General features: G+C 44.5%; 1 protein-coding gene across 3 annotated transcripts; it reads right to left on the bottom strand.

The window, feature by feature from the left end:
* Positions 1-1,141: 1,141 nt before the first annotated feature.
* On the bottom strand, positions 1,142-20,379 carry AREL1 (apoptosis resistant E3 ubiquitin protein ligase 1). 3 transcript variants are annotated; one of them, XM_074149054.1, is made up of 19 exons: positions 20,313-20,379; positions 19,074-19,133; positions 18,191-18,417; positions 16,281-16,518; positions 15,139-15,308; positions 14,879-15,059; positions 13,918-14,165; positions 10,690-10,767; positions 10,046-10,187; positions 9,524-9,645; positions 7,676-7,751; positions 7,190-7,299; positions 6,715-6,894; positions 6,434-6,559; positions 6,104-6,233; positions 5,959-6,017; positions 5,680-5,769; positions 4,510-4,685; positions 1,142-4,331 (listed from the first exon to the last, which is right to left on the bottom strand). In XM_074149054.1, the coding sequence occupies exons 2-19, from the start codon at positions 19,087-19,089 to the stop codon at positions 4,229-4,231; spliced, it is 2,472 nt and encodes an 823-aa protein (XP_074005155.1). In that variant the 5' UTR covers positions 19,090-19,133; positions 20,313-20,379; the 3' UTR covers positions 1,142-4,228. The 3 variants fall into 3 exon arrangements, with proteins under 3 accessions (XP_074005155.1, XP_074005152.1, XP_074005153.1); XM_074149051.1 differs by lacking the exon at positions 20,313-20,379 and having other exon boundaries at positions 18,221-18,417; positions 19,074-19,089; XM_074149052.1 differs by lacking the exons at positions 6,715-6,894; positions 20,313-20,379 and having other exon boundaries at positions 19,074-19,089.
* Between the last annotated feature and the right edge of the window lie 3,497 nt (positions 20,380-23,876).

Here is a 23,876-nt window from a genome sequence, read left to right on the forward strand (position 1 = left end):
CCACCTCTGATTTCCAGGGGACACTGGAACTTCAGTTTCTGGATTCTTCATAGCGCTCACCACTGCTTTATCTAACCTCTGTTTTCTCCGAGTCCAGCAGAAGACAACTTTGTTCCCACGAAGAGCTTCTAAATAATCCAAATGACCCAGCACAATGCTACAGAGGCAATCCCCAAGACTCACATACACTGCTCACTCTTCTTTAGCTAGTGCTCAGCGCTTGAAAGCCAGAATCAAGGCTAGATGATGGTTTCATAACCTGTGAGAACACCTGCCTAGTTATATGGTGCAAGACACACAGCCAGCCAATGCTACACTGGCTGAAGGTGTGCTCGATCTTTACACAGCCCAGGAAACAGTGTTTTCATCATTTTACAGGCAGCAATGTTAATGGACACGGAATTATGTTGCAAAATCTTCTCAAGTTTTAAAGTTATTACTTTAATCCTTAAACTACCAAAAAAAAAAAAAGTCCAAGGAAAAACAGTGAATAAATTGAATGCCTTTCGTCAGAGCTGGAAACAGCTCAAGCCTGAAAATCACAGAAATTGAATATTGCCCCTGAAGGCAACAAGCTGTCAGCTTACTAATTACTCCGTTGTTTGTTGGCAGACACTTGCAGGTACATTGTTTCCACCCTGCAATCTGAAAGCATTTTCTGCAACTTGGAAAGGTGCAAAGGACTCGAATGCCCCCGCTTCTCCTGGCTTCATCTAACCCTCCTGACAATACAGTGAAACACAAGCAGTACTAATACCTGCATCTCAGAGAGTCAGATAATACACAGTGAGACGAAAAAGTAATTGCACCAATCACATTATTAATTTACATAAGAATGTCCTTAAAATACTTTCTGGCATAACCAGCTGCTTCAGCCCATTTTCCAGCCCACTGTGGAGAGACCTCACAGTGGCCTGCCAGCCCCAGCCCAGAGTCCTGCCTCTTCTCAGAAGCTCCCAGGTCCTGGGTTCAGTCAGGCATCCTGAAAAGCTGCAGGTGAAGAACCATCCTCTCCCCCCTTGCAGCAGACCTCAGCGAGACACCTGAAGACCTGGAGAGTCCCCTTGCCCACGGACAGCACTAACCACCTCGAGTCCCTCTGTGCAGCCCTGAAAGAACACTGAGCTGAGAAGGTAGCATTTTTAAAATATTTTATTTATTATACAAACTATTTACAAAATCAGCTACTACAACCACAGGCTTCCAAATTTTGGCTGAACTCTGCCAGAAATTCTCCAGAGGGAACGAGGATTTGACCTGTATCATCCACAGCTCCTGGCTTCTAAAGAACATGCAACATGGCCTGCAGGTGCAGGCTGAAGCCAGGCCCTCTGCACCTCAAAGCAGCTTCAGGAAACACGGAACCTGTCTGAGGTGATATCAGGATCCTAAAGATTTCTACAGAAGGGCCTCTATTAAGTGCGAATAAATAAAGGGCAAAAAGAAAAGTAACGAACCTCTGCCAGAAGTAACATACAGTATAGGTGACCAAAGCACATCCCCATTGCCAGTGTTAAGGGCAGCATAAAAAGGGAATGCCCTGGGAAAAGGTATAAAGCCAGAGACAAGTTTAGAAACATAGCAACAGATCTCAGAAACACGGGACCAGCTAGGGACCTGTGGAAACAATGGGGATGGGCTTAGTTGACTAAGAGCACCCATCACAGTTCTGACTGCACTTGTGTTAAGAAGAAAGTCCTTGGCATCTGCACAGCTGCTGGGAAGCATGGAGTGCTGGCTGCAACACAATGAGAAGCATTTAGGAGCTCTTTGCAGCAGAGGAAGACTGCCCCATGTCCAACTACTTCATCCTCAGAATAAAAAAGTCCAACTCAAGAGAAGAAGGGAGAAGGTTCCTGAGGAAGATGTCACTGGCACAGTTAGCCTGTAGCTACAAGGCTGGAAACATCCTCACCAGGTGAGACTGCAAGACAAGGCTGCAACGTAGGAACAGCACCAAGCTACACCTCCCAGCAAAATGAGTTAAGCTGAGCACTGCCACCTCCTCTCGGTCCCTGGAGAAAGCAGTGAAGCGGTGGCATGGAGAACTCAGGAGCTCTAACTCTACTGACCATGGAAACCATCTGCAATGTATTTACATTACATTTACAGTGGTACCATATTCTCCATCCAAAGGAGGTCAGGACCTTGCAGAACAAAGCTTGCACTAAAAAAAGGGAGAACAGCCACTACTAAAGTGATCTGTCAGAGCACAACAGTGGCATCTCTCAAGCTGGCAGCCTCTCAGCACCTCAGTGCCAGTGAGAGAATGAATTCACAAGGCAAAGAAATCCCCCTGAGTAGTCTCAATGCTCAGCTGGCTGCTTTTTGGCACCAAAATGGCTTGGTTTTTTTTTTTCCTGTATAGGAGTAACACAGCCCCAGAACGGCTAAGATGCTGCCTTAAAAAACATTTTCTAGGTGTAGAATGTTTCCCTCAAATTCCCAGTCAATTTATCTAAACTATACTTGAAAAGCACACACAGTTATCTAAAAATATCTGTGCAGAAGTCTGCCCAGATCAGCTTGAGGACACCAGAAGGGGGCTGAAGAGGGTGACGTGACTTTTTATCTAATATGGTGTTCTAAAATTAGCTCAGGGACGCCAGTCTGAGACTCCATTCTGGAAGAAATCCAGCACTTCCATAATCCAGTGAAAGCTTACGTTGCAGGTAGTAGCACTGCAGATTTCTCACACTTTGACTCCTGACCTGAACTGTCTAAGGGACTGTTGAGAACTTGAAGATCTTGAATTTTTCTTCCCTGAAGAACTCAAAGATTCCCAGATTCCCCTTTTCCTTATTTCCCTGGAAGGGCTGAATGGATTGCCAGCAACAAGAAACCTCAGCCATAAGCTTACTTCTCATGCTGGTCTGCCCACTCTTCTCCCCACAAGCCAGACAATGGTGAGTGCAGGCTGTTGAGTGATCACTTGAGCAAAGTTCTAGTTAGCATTTTGGGCTGGAAAGCCAGCAGCACTGAATGGAACAGGAGAAAAGGAGAGCTGAAGAAAGAAGGTAGGAAGATTGGGAGGACAGAAAGCCAGCTGCTCTCCAGGCACCAGCACCCCTCTAGAAACTCTGCCTGAAATGCAGTAGAGAAGGAGAAGCCTCAGGCTGCTGCATGATAGAGGTAGAACCCAAGACCCTGTGGGATGCCCGGGTGGAGGTACCACATTCTGCCCAGTACCATCACCCCAACAACAAATGCAAGCCCAGTGCACACTGTAGCTGCTTTACAGACCTGTCACTTACTACAAAACATACATACCCTGAAGGTGAATGTGGGATAGGCATTGGTGCTCAGCATTGAGGGATCACGCTCATGCCCATACGCTCTCTCCTGAGGAAGGGAAAAGAAGGTAAGGGCATGGGACAGCTTCCTGTGCAACATCAACTGTCAGAAACATTCAGTGGAGGAGAAACTCCTCTTCCAGTTCATTTGCAGAGGCTCATTACCAGCCACTGCTGGAGAAGGACGCTTCTGCTGCTGGACCCTGGTGGAGGTAGTACAGGATCACTGTCAGGGCCAGCACTTGTGCTCCAATGAGATTGTTCTCCCCTTTGGATTACTCCCTCCAGTGGATACTGCCCATTTTTCTCTGTGGCACAGGTACTGTACTGGCATAGCAGCATCCAGAGCAAGATGGAGATGGAGAATCAGAAACCCTTCTGAGTCAGGTGCTGAAAGGAAGGACAACCCTATACTCTTTGTGAGTCATAGAGTTAGATGAGCTATCAGGGAGCATCACTGGGGGAGTTGAGCCAAGACATGGAAAGTTACTAAGGCTTCCTGTGAGCCAGGTTTCCAGCAGAGCTCCATGCTGGTCTTCCCTCTTCCTCCCAGAGAGCTATGATTAACAGCAGCTCAGCACGTCTCCTGCACCTCACTGTAACTTCTGCTTATGAACTTCATCTTCTCACAGAAGGATGGGTGTACAGGGTACAGGGAAATCAAGTGCAATATCTTCTTGATAAATGCACCACAGTCCTTTTTCTGTTTCACATTGAACCAAAGGGAGAATGAGGGAAAGGGAAAAGATGAGCTCTTGATGACATATTTGGGATACGGAAAGGCCACGTGACGTCCTCTGGATGACAAATTCCTTTACATGGAGTCTTTGCTCTGCCTCCATTGCCCGTGTGAAGGGAAGGAGAACAAGCAGAGGATTGAACCTGGGTCTTGCGACGACGAGCCAGGAGGCTAAGTGGTCTCCTGGAAAGGGGAATCACAGCATGCCAAAGCCCTCACAACCCTCGCTGATAGCTAGTTGCAGCATCTTGTGCACTTCTTCATAGGAGTCATAAGTAGGGAGGCACAGCTGGTTAAAACTGTAAAACAAAAGAAAAACCCCATTCAGACCTAGACCGTCCCCTTATCAGGTGCTTTTAGACGGGTAGACATAGGCGTCACGCACATTACATGTTATACACTGCTTGCCCACCACAACTAACCGGTGTCATTCCCAAAAGCACAATGCAAAAAGTCCCACCACCCCATGATACTTGCCAAGTGTGGGCTGTTGGCAAAGTACTGTGAGTTGGAGCTGCAATGATCTGGAAAGATGGACAGAGTGCAGCAAACCCTCCTGGGGGCAGCTGGGAGGAACCAGTTGTGAACTGCAAGAGCCTGGCCAGCTCTTCTTGTGTGAAACTGGAAACCACAGTCCAAAACCATCTCATGACCTGTTAGGAAACAGGAAAGGTAAAGCCAGGTCAGCCAAGAAAATCAAATAAGCATATAAGCAAAGTGCAAGAAGATCAGTCAATTGCCCTTTGCAAGCAAGGACTGTTCTAACAGACAGATATTCTTTTTGTTTTACCAGGGTGACACATAGAGGCAATTATTACATAGCTGCTTCTTATCAGTTAAGAGATGTCCCACGCTACTACCTCCCACCAGTCCTTTCCCTTAAAGCAGAAAGGCTTCTGCTCCCCCCACAGAGATTTTATTTTTAGGAATACCTGCATAGGCAATGAGGTAGGTTTACAATGCAGAAGTTCGCTTGCTTCTTGCACTATGCTAATTTTTTGCTCTTCCACATCCTCTAGTACTTTTGCAGGAAGGTGGAACCATCCCAGTGTTTACAGCTAGAAGCCTGTACTCCAAATCTCTTTTTAACTTGGGCGTTTTGGCGACTTTCATTATTTTTTTTAAATGAAATTGCTACCATTCCCATACCCCTTCCACTGGGAAAGGCAGGAAGGGATGTGAACAGTTACAGGGTACAAATTTAGGCTACTACATCAGTAGTCTTTATCACAGCACTGAATTCCAAATGCTCCACGTGGGCTGCAATCATGATCTTCAAGCATCCCTTATAGATAATTATGTCATCGTGAACATCTTCAGTAGCAGTAATTCCCACCAATTCCTCCTGATTCCCCACTGAACCGTTCTTAACTAGTGCTTTGCTGGATTTTCTTAAAAAGACCACTGCTGCTGACTTTTCTCCTGCTGGTAACTAATAAGCATCATCTCCAGTCAGCCAGGCTGAAGGATACCTCTAGGGGAAAACATTATTTCATAATGCGTGCACTCCTGACACCCGAATCTTCCAGTTTGTCCTTCTGGAAGCCTAATTTCCATCCAAGAAATCTATTCCCAGTTCAAGTTGTCTTCTGCTGTAGTTGGGCTAACTGTTTTCATCAAGCAGGAGGCAGAAATTCTTTCACTTGCCTTCTCACGGAAGTGCCAAGATCCTCCTACCACTACAGCATGTGCCTTGAAGTCACAGACGCTGATATCTCCAGTACCGCACATAAGCAACTGAAAGGCAAAAGACTGCAGTCAGAAAGTCAGGAACACAGGAAACAAGGCAACAACTACTGTGCAAGTTAAAATGTTTAAAATGCTTAGAGAAGAAACACTTCGGCTTTATTCCAAATCTGGAAAGAGTTTCATTTGTCAGTGATGAGGGTAAGTAAGGATAGAGATGCTTAGGGAGGCAGCAATTACCTCAAGCTCATTCTCATCAAAAATAGCCAGGAGGTTCTCAGGAACTAACTCGTTAAGACCTGGAAGAGAAGAGGAGAGAAGAGCAGCAAGTGCCATCCCCTGGGAGATAAAGGCAGAAAGAAGTGGGGAGCAGACATCGTGTTACCTTTCAGGAAGTGATCCACCTCCTCCCTAACCTGACTGGCCAGCCTGTACTGCGCAAGCAGATTTAGATACAAGATTTTGTTTTCATTGGTCACTGGCACTTGAGCACCTCCTGTCACCAGTTCCACCACCTGAAAACGGGAGAACACTTGACATGAGTGTGACCAGCAGCATTCCCCAACCCTGAATTCCCAACCAGAATAAACCCAAGCAAGGATCTACTACCCAGAGTAAGCTCAGTTTTCTGGGGCACAGGGCAGAGTTTTCAGCCTCCCCTGCTACAGGCAGAAGGGGTTAAAACTGCTCCACCTTCAGGAACTGCCTTCCTCACCTTCTCCAGTTGTCCTGTTTTGCTATACCTCTCTTCAGCAAAGACCAGATCCATCTCACTCACATCATTGTTCAGTATAAAACAAACTTTGGATTTATAGAATTCCGGGTCATCCGTTTCAAAATACTGTGTGAAAGAAAAAGGTAGGGACACGGAGGTAAGAAAAAAAAGACACTAAACCTCACATATATTAACCAGGGGTCTGCATCTGCTTCTACTACACCAATTTTCAACCTCTCCCCAGACCAATACAAGCTTCAGGCAAGGCTGGGAAGCTTTACCTTGTAATGCATACGAAGTCCTATGATCTGAGCCAGGAAGGATCGGGTGAAGCGAGCTCGAACCAGTTGTTTGTAAGCACCTCCCAGAGACGATTCATAAAGACACTTTCCTACTAGGCGACCTGCAAATTCATACACTTTGAGTCGTAAATATGTGGGACGCCCTGGATTTGGATGCACCTGTGAAGAGGAAGCAAAATGAAGCATCCAAGTACCAGACAAGACTAGCACAAATAGCAAGTATGGGACCAGTTCAAGTCACTGCATCTCTCAGGTTACCCCAGGAGCTTTACTGTTAATATGTTAAGATCATTAAGCAAAGCTTTGAGAAAGGCAGTGGAAGTGACTGTGCAGGCAAGCTAAAGAATGAGTAAGGTTGCACGCTTAATGAATTTAGCAGCAACGTTATTTAACCAGCAGCAGCACGTCAACGCACACAGTTCTGTGCGTTCAAGCAGAGGAACTGCAGACTCACCAAGGCCTGGTTGTTATCACTGAAGCGGGTGAAGAGTTGATTGGTGGTATCAAATAATGCCTTACAGATGAGCTCAAACCACTCTCTGCGTGGACCTCCCCAGTCCAGAGCTAGATGATAAAACAAGCTTGGTCATCCATGGCTCATCAGTTCAAGAGTTTCGTGCATGCTTCTCAGTGTTACCACTGACATGAGAGCTCATCGCAGTAAATGGCTCCATAGCAAAAAAAGCAGTAGAGAGGGACTCCAGAACTCTAGGTTCTGCTACCAGACCTAGTCTTAACATTTTTTGGGCCTCGGGTCCCTACCTAAAGCAGAGATAGAATAGCACCAACAGGATAATTCACTAACATCTGTGAGAAAGTGAAAGGGCTGAAAAGCCACAAAGGATAGACAACACTACGAGAAACCAGAATTTCAGACTAAAACTACTCCACCATCATTCCTTTCACTTCCTCTTTGAAATATATTCACAGGATAACTCACCTTCTTCATCCTGAAAAATCACTTCGAAGTTTTTGCTCCAGTCAGAAACAGAAAAGTTTCGTGTTGCTTTAAAAGACTAAAAAAAAAAAAAAGAAAATAGGAGCAGCTGTTACTGCTTGGCACCCCATAACCAATGTGCAGTCCTGCACATGCACACAAGCAATTTAAGCAACACAAAACCCAAGAAACAGTCTAGTACTCTAAAGCATAAGACTAAGAATTAGGAACTCCTAAGGTCTAGTTCTTATTTGTCCAAAGCCACGGAAACCAATTCCCCATTTTCTATTATGAGAGAGACATTATCCATATAAATACAGCTCATGTTAAAATCAGTATGAGGTCTTACCACAGCACAGATGTATCCCTCTCAAGGCTGCAGTACAGTATTGTTTAAAGTATTAAAATGCTTGTGGGAAGGAGCAATTTCTGTAAAGAACTGTCAGCCCACGAGTTACATTTAAAAAAGGAATGCTTCAGAGAGCATTAGAAAATAGCTTGAACAGTTCACTGAATTCATACTTAAAGCAAGTCACAATGCAGAAAATTAACAAAATATTTCAAGTGTCTAGAACTTCCTGTATCCCAATTCTGGATTCCAATTAAAGAAAATTTAAAAAGCTATACAGCAGTCCTCAATCATACAGGTAGCTTTGGTTTAGCATATCTTCAAATAGGTTAGAGCATCACAGTCGTCACACCTCTGGGCTAAAAACGTTGGTCACATTCATTGTGCCTGTCGACCTTGGACACTGAAGTTTACATTTATTATTACTATGGCCCTTAATTTATTTTGTTTTACACTATGGCACAACACCAGTACTCATGACAGTGGAGGAATTTCCAAAATAGCTGGAAAAAACAGTCATGGAAATACTGTTTAGAAATGAAGTAATTTTGTAGCAAGCTATTAAACGAAACATAATCTCGTAAACACTGCAAACTCGTACGTGCAGAAAATATTCCACAACATGGATTTACTGAGTGTAAATCAAGGGAAATCCCAGCCACTCCTGCTCTCCCAGAAATGTTCTTTTCCATCTTTATAAAATTACTGTTGCAAGACACATGTGGAAACAGTAAGTCAGGATAACTGCCTGCCCTGCGTACACAGTATTTAGAAAGCCAGTTAACAACTGTATTATATGAACGACTCTTTCTTAAGTTCAATTTCCGAAACACATCAGCTCAGGTCAGCACTGGTAAAGACTTAACTCAAGGACTCTACAGAATATTTTATCATCGTGCTGAAACATTACTAGAAGCCTGTCGATGCAAGAGTTTCATGCAAGCAGATCAGTAACACCTGACTTGACAGCTTATCTCACCAAATCTCTCTGTATCAGAAAAACAGTAGATAAAGACTCAGGAGGCTCTGGGTTCCGCTCCCAAATCTGGTTCAGATAGACAGTCTCTCTCTGGGCCTCAGATTCCAACGTAAAGCCATGACAGAATAGCACCAACAGATTTCCTGCTTTTACAGGCTATACATGCATTTGCCCTAGACATCTCTCAGGGCTTGATTTACTCTGCAATGAGCTCCTTAAAAATTTATCAGCGTGGAAGTTTCCCAATTACTTAAGAAATTGATCTGATCTTAATGGATCAGGATGTAATGGATGTTGAAGGAACACAGCATCCCACACAATACCAAACCTGAACAGACAGAGGCTACCTTGAGATGAATTTTTTTCCCCTGTCTCAAGCTGTCTACCGGCGTCAGCTTTGAAAGAGGACTAATCATTTTTAGCACAGTTGCCCTAGTGCATGCCAGTTTGGATTTCTTTAGGCACTGAGCAGAAGAAGGATGGAGGAAGCATCGGGCTTAAGCAAAGTGACCTGTACACTCACCGACTCCAGCAGGCAGTGACGGCTGACCTTCAGTGTGACCTTTGAATGAGGTCTTTTCATATGCACCTGACGCAGCTCTCGCTGAAAGAAGTTCACTTTGTCCTGGAAGGTCTCTGAGCCTCCTGAGAATAGTGATAATTTGGGTCAGGCCTGAGCTGTCAACACCTCCAACATCTAGAAGGTATTCCTAAGACTAACTGCACAGGTCAACTTTACAGCCCAGGATGAGTTTATTACAGCCAAGTTTGGAAACAGAACTCTAAAGGCAGTTTGCAGTTAGTCTTGGTGACATTCAGATACTCACAGGTGCACTTTCAAAGAGCCTGACAGAAAAGCCAAACCAAAAAGAACAACTGGCATGATGAAATACACTCACTGGAAGCACCAACAGGAACAGAACATGAGACTCCAGGAATCATTTCTCATCAGTCATTCCATGCTGGCAATCTTCATTTCCAAGGGAAACGAGCAGACTCAAGTGCTAACTTCCTGACTACTGCACCCACCTCACCACCCCTTTACCTATGTTTTTATGCAGAGAGCGAATGAAAGTGGCTGCCAAGATGTTCCTCTCCTTGCAGCTGAGCTCCACAGGGGGTTGGATTCCATCATCCACCACCAGTGTCAGTAATTTGTGCACAGGGTCAGGACCAAGGTATGAAAACTAGCAGCAAAAAGATGTAAGAAAGGGTAAACCCACCATGCAGAAGGCACAGCATGTTCAGTAGACAGAGCAACACCACTTGCGCTCTAAGACTTTCTCTGCTCACCATGCAGGTGCAGTTAACATCCAGTTTAAGCATCTGGATTCCAGTTAGGAGACTGCTTCAAACCTCACACCCTAGCCTAGGGGCTTCAGTGGACACAATCACAGCATTTTAGCAAGGTTATGAGGAAAATAAAAAAGAGAAATGCAAAATAAATCAAGATTTTTGCCTACGATTGGGACAAAAGGCAGGTAGAAGTGATACAACCGGCTCCTATTCATAAATATTAGCAGAATTGAGGCACTGAGAGGGAATTCCAAAGTCTGAATTTTACACAACAAAACGTTGCTCTCTGGGTGGCAGCCCTTCTCTCCAAAATCAAAAATCAGACTGTTATTCACAGGGACCACAAGCTAATAATATGGAGGTGCAGCGACAGCTAGATGGGAAGAGGCTCACCTTTGTGCCAGGACATACTCTAAAGGTGAAAAGGCGCCATGGAATGATCTTCAGGTAGAATTCTTTCACTGAGAATTGCTGAGTAACCACAAGGAAAAGAAAATATTAAAGGTCACACATCTGTTAAGGATTGTCCCTGAAACACAAGGCACAAGACAGATCCATAAGGCCAGATCTCCCTTCAACCTCAGGAACAGGTTTCTGCAACATTTGGTGACGTCCTCCTCTGGCAAAATACATAAAAACCTTTAAAGCTGCACAGAACTGTAAGCAGCTTGTCAGTAAGACTTTACTGCGTGCATTTACGACACATATGGGATACCAGCATGACACAGATTTTACAGCAGTAAGCCTTTGCGTTCAGTAGAACATTACCAGTCTAACTGGAAGGTAAAGGTAAGTACACTTGAGAGAACGAATTCAGGACAAGATTATAATGCACTGACAAAAAGGTTTTGGAAAAAAATAAAAAAAAAAAAATCACACTGCCTAACAGAATTATTCCTACTACTCTCTAATTTTCACAACCATTTCAAACAACTTTTAAAAAGCATTTGCAACTGCAAAATCCAGATTTACAGAAATTTCTTCTCAGTGTATTTCTGCCAGAACAAATAACTACTAACTGTGGAACTGTCACCTTCTGGAGAGCAAGCTAAGATGAAATTTTAGCATCTTTACACAAAACCATCTCCTGCAGAAGCCTGTTTTAGCTGCAATGACTGGAAAAAATGACGAGTAGCATTTCTCCAGAAACAAAGCAAATACGAACAGCAACCCCATAAAGAAATAATAGCATAGTAACAGTTATATACTGTATGGGACAGATGCTCTAGGTATATATAGAGACATCCAGGAATACAGTTATGCAAGCATCAGAATCACATTAATAACTTTGGCACCCAAAGGGAACCTGCAACAGTATCCGCTTCTGGTGATCTTTGACCAGGTAAAAAAGAGTACAAAAGTCCAGAACAACACCCCAAAGATAAAAGGATGCTGAGCTCATGGGGACCCAGCACTCATTCCCAAACTCAATTCTTAGAGCCACATGCAGCAGAGATTTAGAAATCTCTAGTAACACCCTCCCTCCTATAACAGTTTCACGGTCCTTTCTCTGTCAGGAAAGGAATTCCTGGATTAGTCTTTCACTGATATTTAGCACTGCATTTTTCAGAATGCATTCAGATCGACAGATTAATCATAGAATCATAGAGTATCAGGTGGAAGGGACCTCAAGGATCATCTGATCCAACCTTTCTTGGCAAAACCATGGTCCAGACAAAGTGGCCCAGCACCCTATCCAGTTGAATTTTCCAATGCTGGGGAATCCACCACTTCCCTGGGGAGATTCGGAATCCTCCCAGGAGTAACTTGTACCCATTACCCCCTCTCTTTTTCATGTGACTCCTTATAAGAAGGAAGTCTCCACCTTCTTTGTAGCCACCCCCTAAATAACGGAATATGGTGACAAAGTCTCCCCTAAGCCTTCTTTCCTCATGGCCGAACAAACTCATTTCTCTCAGCCTGTCCTCATATGACAGGCTTCCCAGTCCTTTGATCATCTCTGTGGCCCTTCTCTAGACCCTCTCCAGCCTGTCCACATCTTTTTTGCATAGCAGGGACGAAAACTGAACACCACATTCCAGGTGTGGCCTGACAAGCGCTGAGTAGAGTGGGATAATATCTTCTTTATCTCTGCTGCTGATGCCCTTGTTGGTGCAAGCCAGCATTCTGTTTGCTTTCTTTGCCGCAGCAGCACACCGTTCACTCATATCGAGCTTGTTGCCCACCAGGACCCCCAGGTCCCCTTTCACAGAGCTGCTCCCCAGCCAGGTAATCCCAGCCTGTGCTGCACTCCTGGATTGTGTTTTCCCAGGCGCAAGACCTTACATTTGTCTTTGCTGAACTTCATAAGGTTCTTGTTAGCCCACTCTTCCAGCTTGTCCAGGTATTCCCGCAGGATGGCTCTCCCTTCCAAAGTGTCCACTTCCCCACTCTGGTATCATCGGCAAACTTGATCCCATCATCCAGATCACTTATGAAGACATTAAATGGCATCAGGCCCAATACCAAGCCCTGATGAAGATATTAAATGGTGTTGGGCCCAATATCGATCCCTGGGGGACCCCACTTGAGACCAGTTTGAAAAGAAGCTATTTACCACCACCCCTCTGGGTGTGACCTGTCAGCCAGTTCCCCACCCAGCGCACAGACCACTTGTCTAGACTATAACACATCAGCTTCGGTGATGTGTTTGGAAGAGGCTGTGGGAAATCATATTGAAAGCCTCAGAGAAATCCAAGTAGACAACGTCCACTGCTCACCTACGTCGACCAGGCAGGTTACTCTGTCATAGAAGGCAATCGGGTTTGTCAAGCACAATTTGCCCTTGGTGAATCCATGCTGACTTTTCCCAATCATGTGCTTCATTTGACTTGTGATTGCCCCAAGGAGGATTCGTTCCATAACTCTCCCAGGCACTGAAGTAAGACTGATGGGACTATAATTTCCTGGATGCTTCTTTAAGCCCTTCTTGTAGATGGGGGTGACATTACCCTTCTTCCAGTATTCTAGGATGTCCCCCGATCTCCACGACTTCTCAAAGATTATGAACCATGTTAGCCAGCTCTCTTAACACCCTCAAGCAAATATTGTCAAAGTAAATTTAAACATATTAGTAGATTTAGTGAAATTTTCTTTCTTACTACATTTACTTATTCTTACTATAAGAGAATCCTCAGTTTCTCTTGAACCGCTTGAATCCTGTTTCTTCTACTTATACATTTACCCTTTCTCCACTGACCATTTTTTTTCCTTTTATTTCCCCGAAACATTCAAAAAACAGGACAAATACATTAAATCTGAGAAGTGTTTTCCTCTGTGTTCTGATCTACAGGTATTGGAAACTGAGAAAAGGAAATGCAGGTCTGACCTGACCAGAGCAAAGGAAAGGTAAACAGAATATCTACTGGACACTCAGAGAGAAGAGTCCCAGTAGACTTTGGATCAGACCTAGAAAGATACATGGAATCCCAAATCTTCAAGGAGCACTTTAACATCATTCTCAGTCATGAGATCCATGTTTGCTGCCTAGCCTTAGGCCAACCTTTTTAAACCGAATCTGAGGCACCTAAATCTGGAGATAAGATATAGGGCACAAGGAAGCTCTTCAGTTGCAGTGTACTTTAAACATGCACTCAAGAGTGGTAACTTTACGATATCTACCTTAGGTGACACATAGCAGTACACTTTTTTAGGTTTCTTCACTTTCTCAGGGGTTTGGCTGTCTGAGGGAGAATCTTCATCTTCATCCTCAGTTGCAGTAGAAGGACGGCGCTGGGAGGAGCTCAGGTGTGTTGGCGGAAGTTGCCACTGACTGTTGGTATAACTAGGAGCATCGTAAAGGTAGGCTTCAAAGTAAATACTGACACCTGAGGTGGACACATTGCGTTCTACAATGTTCTTTTCATTTTCTGAGGGAAATAGATATAAAAGAGTTATGTAAATCTTAATGGAGACCAGAATAAAAACCTAAAGAATCCACAGACCACCACCAAATTAACTACTAAGATTTTAATGGAAAGGTGACACATCCAAAGGAAAACCTGGTCAAGCGAAACTCTGATAAAGAGAACCCAGGAGCGGGCTGAAAAGATTTCAAGATAGCAGTTTGTCTGTTCTGGTTTCAGACAGTGACTGGTTCAAGGTAAAAAGGCATACAGAACCTCTGCCTCAGAACACCAGCCTGAAAGCATAGCCACGTGTCAGCCACACTGCAGACTGGCTCACTCCTGAAGAAACCAAGAATTATAAAGTTGTAAAAAAGCACGTAAGTTACAGGCAGTTATCTTCACCCATAGAGCTTACCAGACAATGCATGACTGGCTCAGATGCCAAGTAGTAGCAAGCAATAAAAGTTGCCTGTTTTCATAGGTAAGCCTCCTGAGACAGGTGAAAAAACACAAGTGCTTTTATCTGCTGATGGAAAAGATTATCAGCCTCCAGAGGTCTCCCTTGTCAGCAGCAAATTCATTTACCTTGGCATTTTTAAATTAATAGGCATTCCTTCAGCCATTAAGCATGGCTAAACTGCAGGGAAGACACATTTAGCTCTGCTACACTGAGTGTGCAAAGCATCTTGTAAGAGAACACCTGAAGAATGAATACTGAGTAGCTCTTGACTCACCACTTAGAACAATGATGTCAAAATCACCATTGCTTATGGGCTGGTTCTGGTAGGAGATGCAGGCATGGAAACAGCCCCTACAGTGCAAGGTGAGTCGGAAGAACACTTCGCAAGTCTGCCGATTAGACACCACAGACTTCTCAAACACAACATCAGAGCTCTCTTCTTCTTGAGGACCCAACTAAACAGAAAACAAATGAATAAGGTGGGGGTCTCTAGCTCATCTGAAGCCAAGCAGCTTGGGATGAGGTTACACTCACCTCATAGATGGAGATACTGTAATTGTGCTCATCTATTAGGGACACAGAATTGCTGGTGGGATTGTCATACTCATCTCTGGGAACTATCTGCAGAGTGTGCTGCTGCCCACAGGTCAGCACCAGAGTGGAGAAATGGCAGACAATTTTGGTTTTGGAGGGAACCACCATCCCTGAAGCAGACAACAACAGTTTAGAGTCAAATAAATTCCAAGATGAAGCTACAAAGAGCAAAGGAAAAGCAACTAGGAGCACAATACTCTTGAAAACAGATCAAAGCTAAACACATTCTATGCTCCTACATTAAAAAAAAACAAAGTATCCGATCACTGAAATACACCCTGTGGTGCACAGGGTTTGCCTTGGGTCAGAAACTTAGTACTGGCAAGGCAAACCTAATTACTAGCCTTCTAAGGGATGCTTTTTCCACCATTCTAACCTTCAGCTCAAGAACTTGCTCCCACTGCTCATACAGAGAAGACGACAGCTGACATCCAAGGAAACCTGCAAATTCAGCTTGCCAAACCAACTTGAGCCTGAAGGGGCATCCAAGTTAAATCTGAGCTTCCTCTTTCTGAAAGGGTATCTTAGCAAGCTTTGTATCTATTCGCAATGCAACGGAATAGATATACTTTCAGTGAACATGTATGTGAAATATAAAAGATGCCGATTGGGGTCAAAAAAACAAAACTAGAGGAAACAAATTTAAAATGGATAAAAATGAAATGTTCTTAAAGACTCTATAATCAAAGATATCAACTGCTCCAGGAGCTTAAAGGAATATAGTTGGGTATTCAAAAAAGGAAGAGTCAAATCATGACAGCATTTCCACAGATAAATCAATACTTTCACAAAAGGCATCCTCTGACTCTTCTCTGAACTACAAAATGGAGAACACGACATAAGTGGTTAAGCAGCACTAATGACTTATTCTGTAAGGCAGTTGCTATTTTGCCATGTACTGGTAGTCACAAGTATGCTTTAGTCACGGGTCTATTGCCGAGATCTACACATGGCAAGAGGAAAGTGGTGAAGGGTAACCCTTTCCCTGTCACCTACCTATTTTAGCTGGAAACACATTTTCCTAGCTGTCTCCAAGACCTCCAAATCTATTTTGAATCATTAGAGGGCCACTTAGACCTTACCTGGCTGGAACACCTTGTAGTAGGGGCTGTAGGCCACATTCAAGCCACCGAGTTTTACAGTGATCTCGTATCTCCCAGCCCTGCGCACAGTGAAGGCCACTTTCACCACATTGGAATTAGGCTCCTGAAGAACTTCCTGGGTTACAGGAATATCAATTGCTAGCTCCACATGGCAGATGTGAACTCGCAGCCCCACAGGCCGGTGAGCAGGGAAGGGTTGCCCGTTTTTATAGAATAACTGCATGGGAAATGGAGAAGTCTAGGTCAGCAAAAATACGCAGTGCACAGAAGAAGAGAAAGCAAGTCGCCTTGGGGAAACAAGGGCAAGAACCCCAGCTCAGCAAAGGAAAAAGAATTAACGTCCAGCTCTGTCACACAGGCTGTGTTCTCCCAAGCGAACAGTGCACAAGTGGGCATTGAACAGCCTCATTCTCTTTTGTGCTGGGTTCAAATGAGTGCCCTGAAAAGAACACGCCTCTAGGCATTTCTTCTCTGCACCATTAGTGCAATATCAGAGCAGAAACCAAGAGAACCCATTACCGAAAAGGAAAAAGCAAAGCCACATCCTTTCAGAGAAACAAGCAGATCTTGTCCATTTGTACAGCTAAGCTCTGGAAAAGCTCTCACCAATTTGCCATAGAAAATAGCGCGGAGAAGATGCTGACCTAAGGAGCTGACCCAGTCTGTACTGATAAAAAGCATCAGCATGATAACAACATGTTAGATAAAATCCCAGGCAGCTCAATCACAGAAGTGATCTGCTGTACTATTTCAGAAGGTAACATACCTTGACCAGAACTTCCTTACAAGGAAAGAATTACACCTTGAAACCCCATGTGCCTGGCACTTCAAGAGCCAGCGGTTTGTGGGCCAGATCCTGCCTGCCATCTGCAAACAGCCTGCAGCTGGCAAAAGGCTACTACTATTCCTGGTTTCTAAATAAGGGAGGTTGTGGGCCCTGAAGTAGTATGTATCTTGCCTGTCAGTGAGAGAAACCAGTGCACACAACAGCTACTGTTGATGAATAAAGGGCTAAGCAAATGGGAGACAAGCATGAAGTGGAAGGGCAATACTGCTGAGCTGCCATGAGTGAGAGTCAGTAAGGTGAAGGGAATAAAACAGGAACAGAACAAGTCCCTTTCCCCTTAGCTCTTTTTCAGTGCCTGCCCTGGAGTTCCAACTCCTCCCTCATCCTCAAGCAGAAGGGTTTTCATCAACTTCCTGAGAGGGATGAGTATGGCAACCTAGATGAACCTTTCTTCTGGGTGGGGAAGCTGGGGCAGAAAGGTGGGTGCATGAGCCCATCAAAACCTGTTCAAACTCTCTCCACGTAACTACAAACTCTCAGTGTTCAGGCCCCTCAACCATCTTATTTCTATACTCGTCCCATTCCTCTAGACTTGGCCTTCTGGGATTGGAAAGAAACAAGCACCCTTGGCAGGCTTTCCAGGTCAGACAGAATAACACACAATTTTGGAGGAACGAGGAGTGGTCACGAAGCTTTACAGCTCTTAGGTTGGTAAAATGCCCGCTCCCACGCTCCCAGCTTCAGCCGCACAATCAAAATATAGCACCAAGTCTGTTGAAGGCAAGGCTCAGCCCACTCACTTCCCAGTAAAGGAAGCAGTAGACAGGACAAGCCTCGTCTCCTCCGGCTCTTCAGAGGATTCTAAATAGAGGGATATGAGATTTTAAGGAGTGCAAACCTCATATGTACTTATAGAGTTCTGCATCGCATTTACAGGGGGCAGAAGACATCAACAGATAGCTTTGCTACTCCTAAGTTACATCCTGCTTGGCTCCAACAAAAAAAAAAAAAACAACAAAAAAACACATTTGAAGAGCCCATCTCTAACTCAGATCCCTGTTCCTGCCCCCAAAATTGTATGGAAACAGAAATATTCCCTTACATGCACTCGGAAGGCCATGCTATGGCCCACCTCATAGGGGTCCTTCCAATCCCAGGAGATTTTGCAGGACCGGGGATCCAGGTAGTTGCCTCGCACGTAGTCATAAATAGTTCGCTCCCCTCGGCGTTCCCGGTCCTCATGTTGAAGGAAGCTGACTATACGTGCGGCAAGCTCAAAGAGGAACTTAATGGTGAAGAAGAAAGCTACCACAGATACCGTGATCCCACCTGCAGCAAGGAGAGAACACAGGGTGGTTGCCGCAGCATGGCTAAGTCAGACACCAAAATCCCCTATGCATCAGCCCAAGATACCTTTTATTAATGACATTCTACTCAACTGCAAATTAGGTGTTCGAGGCAGAAGCTATTGTGTGAACATTTATGGTTTGTGTTATGCTACAAGTAAGGTTAGAGAATAACAAGTCTCTTCAAACTCTGCAAATGACTGCAAACAGAGGAAGTAGGTAAAGCTGGTAGAGTCTCAGGTATGGCTAGCAGACATCCCAACAGAAGCACGGAATTCCCTTTGAGTTGCAAATTAGAACTACAGAGATTCCTTCAAGGGAAACAGTCATATAAGCACACAACCCCTGCACATCACATTAAGGCTGGATTAAGAAGCAGCACAAGGCAACAACCCTGCACTAGTTCTCGAAAGAAAAAGTAAGGGGATGGCTTAGGAATGAAGTCAATGGAAGGACTTTGGGAACAAGAAGAATGGTGGAGAGGCAGGTCTGCCAGGTGGAGGGAACAGTGTGGGGTGACAGTAACTTCATGTTTGTTAGGTAGAATCTGAACTAACAGGAAAGCAGTGGCTTTCAAGAAACCCTTCTAAAGCCTATGGAGAGGTCAACAAGTACAGTGGCAGCCTTTCCTTCACTTACCAATAATGTAAAACATCAGGTCCCTTCGGTGAGACACACAGCCGAGGATCACAGCTGCATCTAGAACACAAAATAGGCCAAGTCCAGTCCAATGACTCTTCCTCACACACATTGGCCTAAACTTAATCTATGATTCCTCAGAAAAATACCTATCGATCATCTGTCTTCCTCTCCAAGAACATCCCTAAATCTCATTATTCCATAAGAATGTGAAATATGCAAACACCACAGCATGCTACAAAGAACAGTTCTCCCTCCATCACAGATTCCCATTCAGATTCAGGGATCTATAAGAAGGACAACACATTATCCTCAGAAACCAGTGAGGGAGGGCTCTGGGTACTGCAAGAAGGAGCTGCTTTTTGCAGGATCACCAACTTCGACAGCAGCGGCCAAAAGCCACTCATCCAAACTCTTCACACCTACTTGCTTTTGCAAGTCACAAAGTTAATGTCTAGTCTGCCATGAAAGCACATCACAGAGCCACCACCAAAACGGACAGAAGCTGACCCTCAACCAGCAACCTTAGAAGAAAAAGCTATGGAACAGAAGAGTTGCAGACAAGACCATCCCCATTTGTTCAAAACAAACAAAATCCTTCTAGGGCAGAGCTGAATCCATTTTCACCCTGTAACTCTACTACAGAAAGTATGAATGCAACTGGAAAACAGTCCATCTGTATTATCCTTCTCAATTCTGCAAAGTGCAGCCTCTCCACTGAAACTCTCCCTGATCAACACGCAAGCTAAAACCTTGGTTTTGAACACTATTAAGATTACAGCAATTTTTAGAGACACCAATCTAGAATCAAGTCCTAACTGAGGGGACTGCTAAACAAACATGTAGTAAAAAGACCACACCCAGAACAACAACATGCTGGTTGGTTGATAAGACATAGCTGACAGATGGAACAAGAGCAGCAGCAAGGAACGTGTGTGACAATTAGACAAACGACTTGGCATACACTGATGCACACAATACAGCTGGCCATGTCACTGTTCAATTAGTGAGAAGCTACATTGTGCATTCAAGCTGCTTTTGCTTTTTTTTTTTTTAAACAAACACAAAAGGGGAATTATTCATCAGTCATCTCAACAGCAGCAGCAATGGACACCAGCATGCAGAAAGCTTAAATGAGGTATTTCCCCCCAACAATAGCCATGACTTTCCAGCCCAGCAAATCTCCTTTGCTGGCCTCCACAGATATCCCATCCCTCCAACCGAAGAGAAATCACATACCTTTACACAAGTGCCCATGTTCTAAAAGCCAAAAGGGGGGTACGCGTTCTTCAGCATCCTTCCTCTTTGTGCCCAACGCTGGGGCAAACGTCAGCAAGAAGACGCCATAGAGAAGATTATTACAGAAAGAGAAACTCCTGGAACTTGTAGCACAGAATCATTGCTGAAAGGTGAGGACTTGAACACAGCAATTTCTTCCTCTTTGTGGAAAAGGGTTGTCCTGCAATGCTGCTACCTGTAGGCTGTTGTTTGCTAGGTTCCCTGGAAAAGGAAAAAAATGGAGAGAAAAAAGTTAGATCTCTCCACTGTTGTGGACAAATCTAGCAAGCAGAAACACATGAGAGATATAAGACGCAAGAGTATCACTACACATCAAATCCCAGTACCACTTCAAGCCTTCACATCCCCAAAAATGCCATGCACTATTCTCAAACTGACTTTTTCCAGATCCAGAGGACTATTTATAGTCAAGTCTAAAAAATATAATAAAATAAAAATATTTGAAAGTTCTTGGACCCCAAAGCAAACCAGATAATTTTTTTTGCTGCTGTTTTAGGCATTCAGGAAACCAGTATCCTCACAAGGAATTTTACTTTCAGCAGCACTATCCAGTTACAGTTTTTCTGTCAGGATTGAGATAAAAAACCATAAAAATCTAACAACAAGGATTGATGCAGCCCACAAAACCCAGGACACATGCCAGAAGAAAAGCCACAGAACCTACTCGGTTGGTATCTACTCATTCAGAACACATTATATAAAGGAGTGAGAATAAAATGAACAGACTCAGGCTCACCACAGCAGCTGTCTGTAAAGACAAGTCACCTCTTCTGGGGATGTAAATGATATGCTCCTCCTGCCTGCCATCCCACTGCCTCGGCCGCCACTTCCTCCTTACCCCCCCCTCTACCTTCCTCTTCAGATGTCTCTTATTTCCCTCCATCCCAATGATCATACAGATCCAGCTGCCTTTGCACGCTTCCACTAAGCTTTCTAATGCCCATGAAAACTGACAGGTAAGCCTGTGCAGAGCTCCGACTGCACTGCAGAAGCGGCCAGACCCCCACTGTCTTTTCCTCCCACACATTGCCAAGGAAAATCCCACCCACTCAGCTATTTTCTTCTCTGCTTGCGCGAACAGTATTGCAGTCCCCAGGGCAAAAGTTCTCATTCTCCTCTTAGATGAAGCTTCAAGATTCTAAACTCTCATCTCTGTGCATTAAGAATCACAGACCTCGCCATTTCCCTGATATTTTAGTTCTTTCACAGTACATATCCAAGATGTGCTACAAATGCCTGGCTGAAACTCTGCTCTAGTTTGGCCTGGCTGTGGAAGATGTGTGTGCCTCCTCCCCACACAGTTGAGGAATTTCACAGAAACTTATCAGTGTTTGTGAATCTATGAGATCTCCCTCCAGCATCTTACAGAACCAGCCTCTTCGTGTTACCAAAAAAAAACACCAATCAACACAAAACTGGCACTGTGGGTTCATCCACCCAACCTATTTCTGCCTCAGTCCATAACTCTTTCCTGTCTGTAAAGCATACCTCAGGTCACACAGCCTGTCTCTCAAAAGCATGAAAAGAGAAAGACCCATCATTTCAAATACAAGGATTTTTAAGTCAATTGAAGCCTGAGTCTCTTGACCTGCATTGCAGAATTTCAGAGCTCGCTGGACACAGGAAATCAGTTCTCCCTCTCAATCAGCACAGCAATTTCTCATTTTATTATCTCTACATAAAGTGGTAAACAAGACACCAAGTCAAGTGGCCACAGGAGATGAAGTGGCCATCATACAATCAACTTCCCTCTAGCATATACACTGCCAGCAGCTTTAAGGATGCTCCTGCAGCTGGGATACATTGGGGTAAAGAACCTGGTTGCAAGTAGCTGGTATCCAAGATATGTTGCCACTCACTTACCAGAATGCAGATCTAAATTAAAATAGTGTCTGTGCTAAGAACTGCCAGCTAACAATCTGGGAAATGAATTCTGATAATCAGCAATATAAGGTGCCATTTAGCTAGGCTGGAAAAAAAGTGCTGAATTGTCCGACAGGTCTTAGTGATCTTGATCCAAGGACAGAGTAAGCAACGGTCTCCTGCCATCTGCAGGGAAAATGGGGATTTGGAAAGCTTCACCTTGGTTTGATTCAAGGAGAAGTACTGGCATAATCGGGGCACACAGCATGGAATCATAAAATAGACTGTTAGTGCCACGCTTCTCTCAAGTCAGCAAGGAAACAAAGGCCAGTAACGGGAATGCATTTTGTTTGCATTACTGCATTACTTGCTGTGGAGTCAGAGGACCATAGTGCAAAGCTCCAGAAGGAAGCGCAAGCATAGCCACTCATACAAAAGGAACTATAACACAGCAATGGCACATTCATATGGCTACAGCTACAAAGCCAGTTGGGGGTATACTATAGAGAACTGATTTACTGAGGTCCTGTGGAAATCTGCTGTGCCTTTTGGTTTTCTTTGGCACACTGATAAATTTAACTTCCTTTCTTCCCTCCCTTGACAAGTTCCAAAATGAAGAAGAAAGATCAGTTTAAAAGCTTTCTGCAGGTTGATGCTACCTCACCCAACCAAGATGAGAGAATCTTTCATCTCTGTGCAGAACATCCTCTCGATCCATGTGCACAAATGTCCACCACCAATGGCACATGTGTCTCGTGCCATGCACAAGACAACAGTTCTCTGTATTTTCTCACATTAATTAAAGCATGCACAAACCAACCAACAGGAACCTAACTTTAAAATACACCCACAGAAGACTGAAGAGTCAGTGTAAAGGCACTGATCAGGCTCCAGTATCACCTGCCAAGGACAAAAGCCACATTAATGGCCAGTGTCCATACAAAACAGTCATTCTCCCGTCAGGGCTGGAATTCGTCATACGCATTTACACACAAGCCAAATAAAATAGCAACAACAGGAAGAAAAATATATGGGAGACCTTTGCCAGCTGCTTACATCTAAGGACTTTTCACTGCAACTGAACCACCACCAGGGCTATGAGCTCCTCCCGTGCTCCTCAAACACAGCAAGCCAGTCAGATGGCAACTTTGAGGCAGGTCTCATCTTGACCCCAGATCTTCTCCCAAGCCAGAACATTCAGCCACTTACCACCGTACACTTCTGTGGAGAGAGCAGATTGCCCCCTTTCTCCTTGATTACTTCCTTCACCCAAACCACTCAGGTCACCTAAGCAGCACCAGGGGAAATCCACCAACTGCATTTCCTCAAACAACAATTAAGCCTGCTACGATCACCCAGGTGGAAAGCTCAGCCATGGTTTCCCTGGTGAACCCAATTCTCCTTTCAGTCTAGTTTTCTTCCTCATTGTTGGGGCCTCAGTCACAGTTCTACTGAGGCCAGCGCTTCAGGAAGAAACTCCTGCATAGTACCTCACTGGCCGCGCAGCTGCTTTGGCTGACCAGCACACCAGATAAAACTGGTTGCATTTGGAAGATACCAACAGCTACAGGTTCTCACTAATCCCAGAAGCTTGCACAAGAAAGATAACAAGAGGGAGGCCCCTCTCTCTCTCTCACCCTG

The sequence above is a fragment of the Numenius arquata genome, chromosome 6, assembly GCF_964106895.1.
Source record: "Numenius arquata chromosome 6, bNumArq3.hap1.1, whole genome shotgun sequence".
Taxonomy (NCBI): domain Eukaryota; kingdom Metazoa; phylum Chordata; class Aves; order Charadriiformes; family Scolopacidae; genus Numenius; species Numenius arquata.

Coding starts and splice junctions, on each gene's coding strand:
- AREL1 (XM_074149054.1), bottom strand. Junction 9,646..10,045: donor CTCTCTGCATAAAAACATAG/GTAAAGGGGTGG, acceptor CACTATTCTCAG/GAGGCTCAGAGACCTTCCAG. Junction 4,332..4,509: donor TTGCCAACAGCCCACACTTG/GCAAGTATCATG, acceptor TTTGTTTTACAG/TTTTAACCAGCTGTGCCTCC.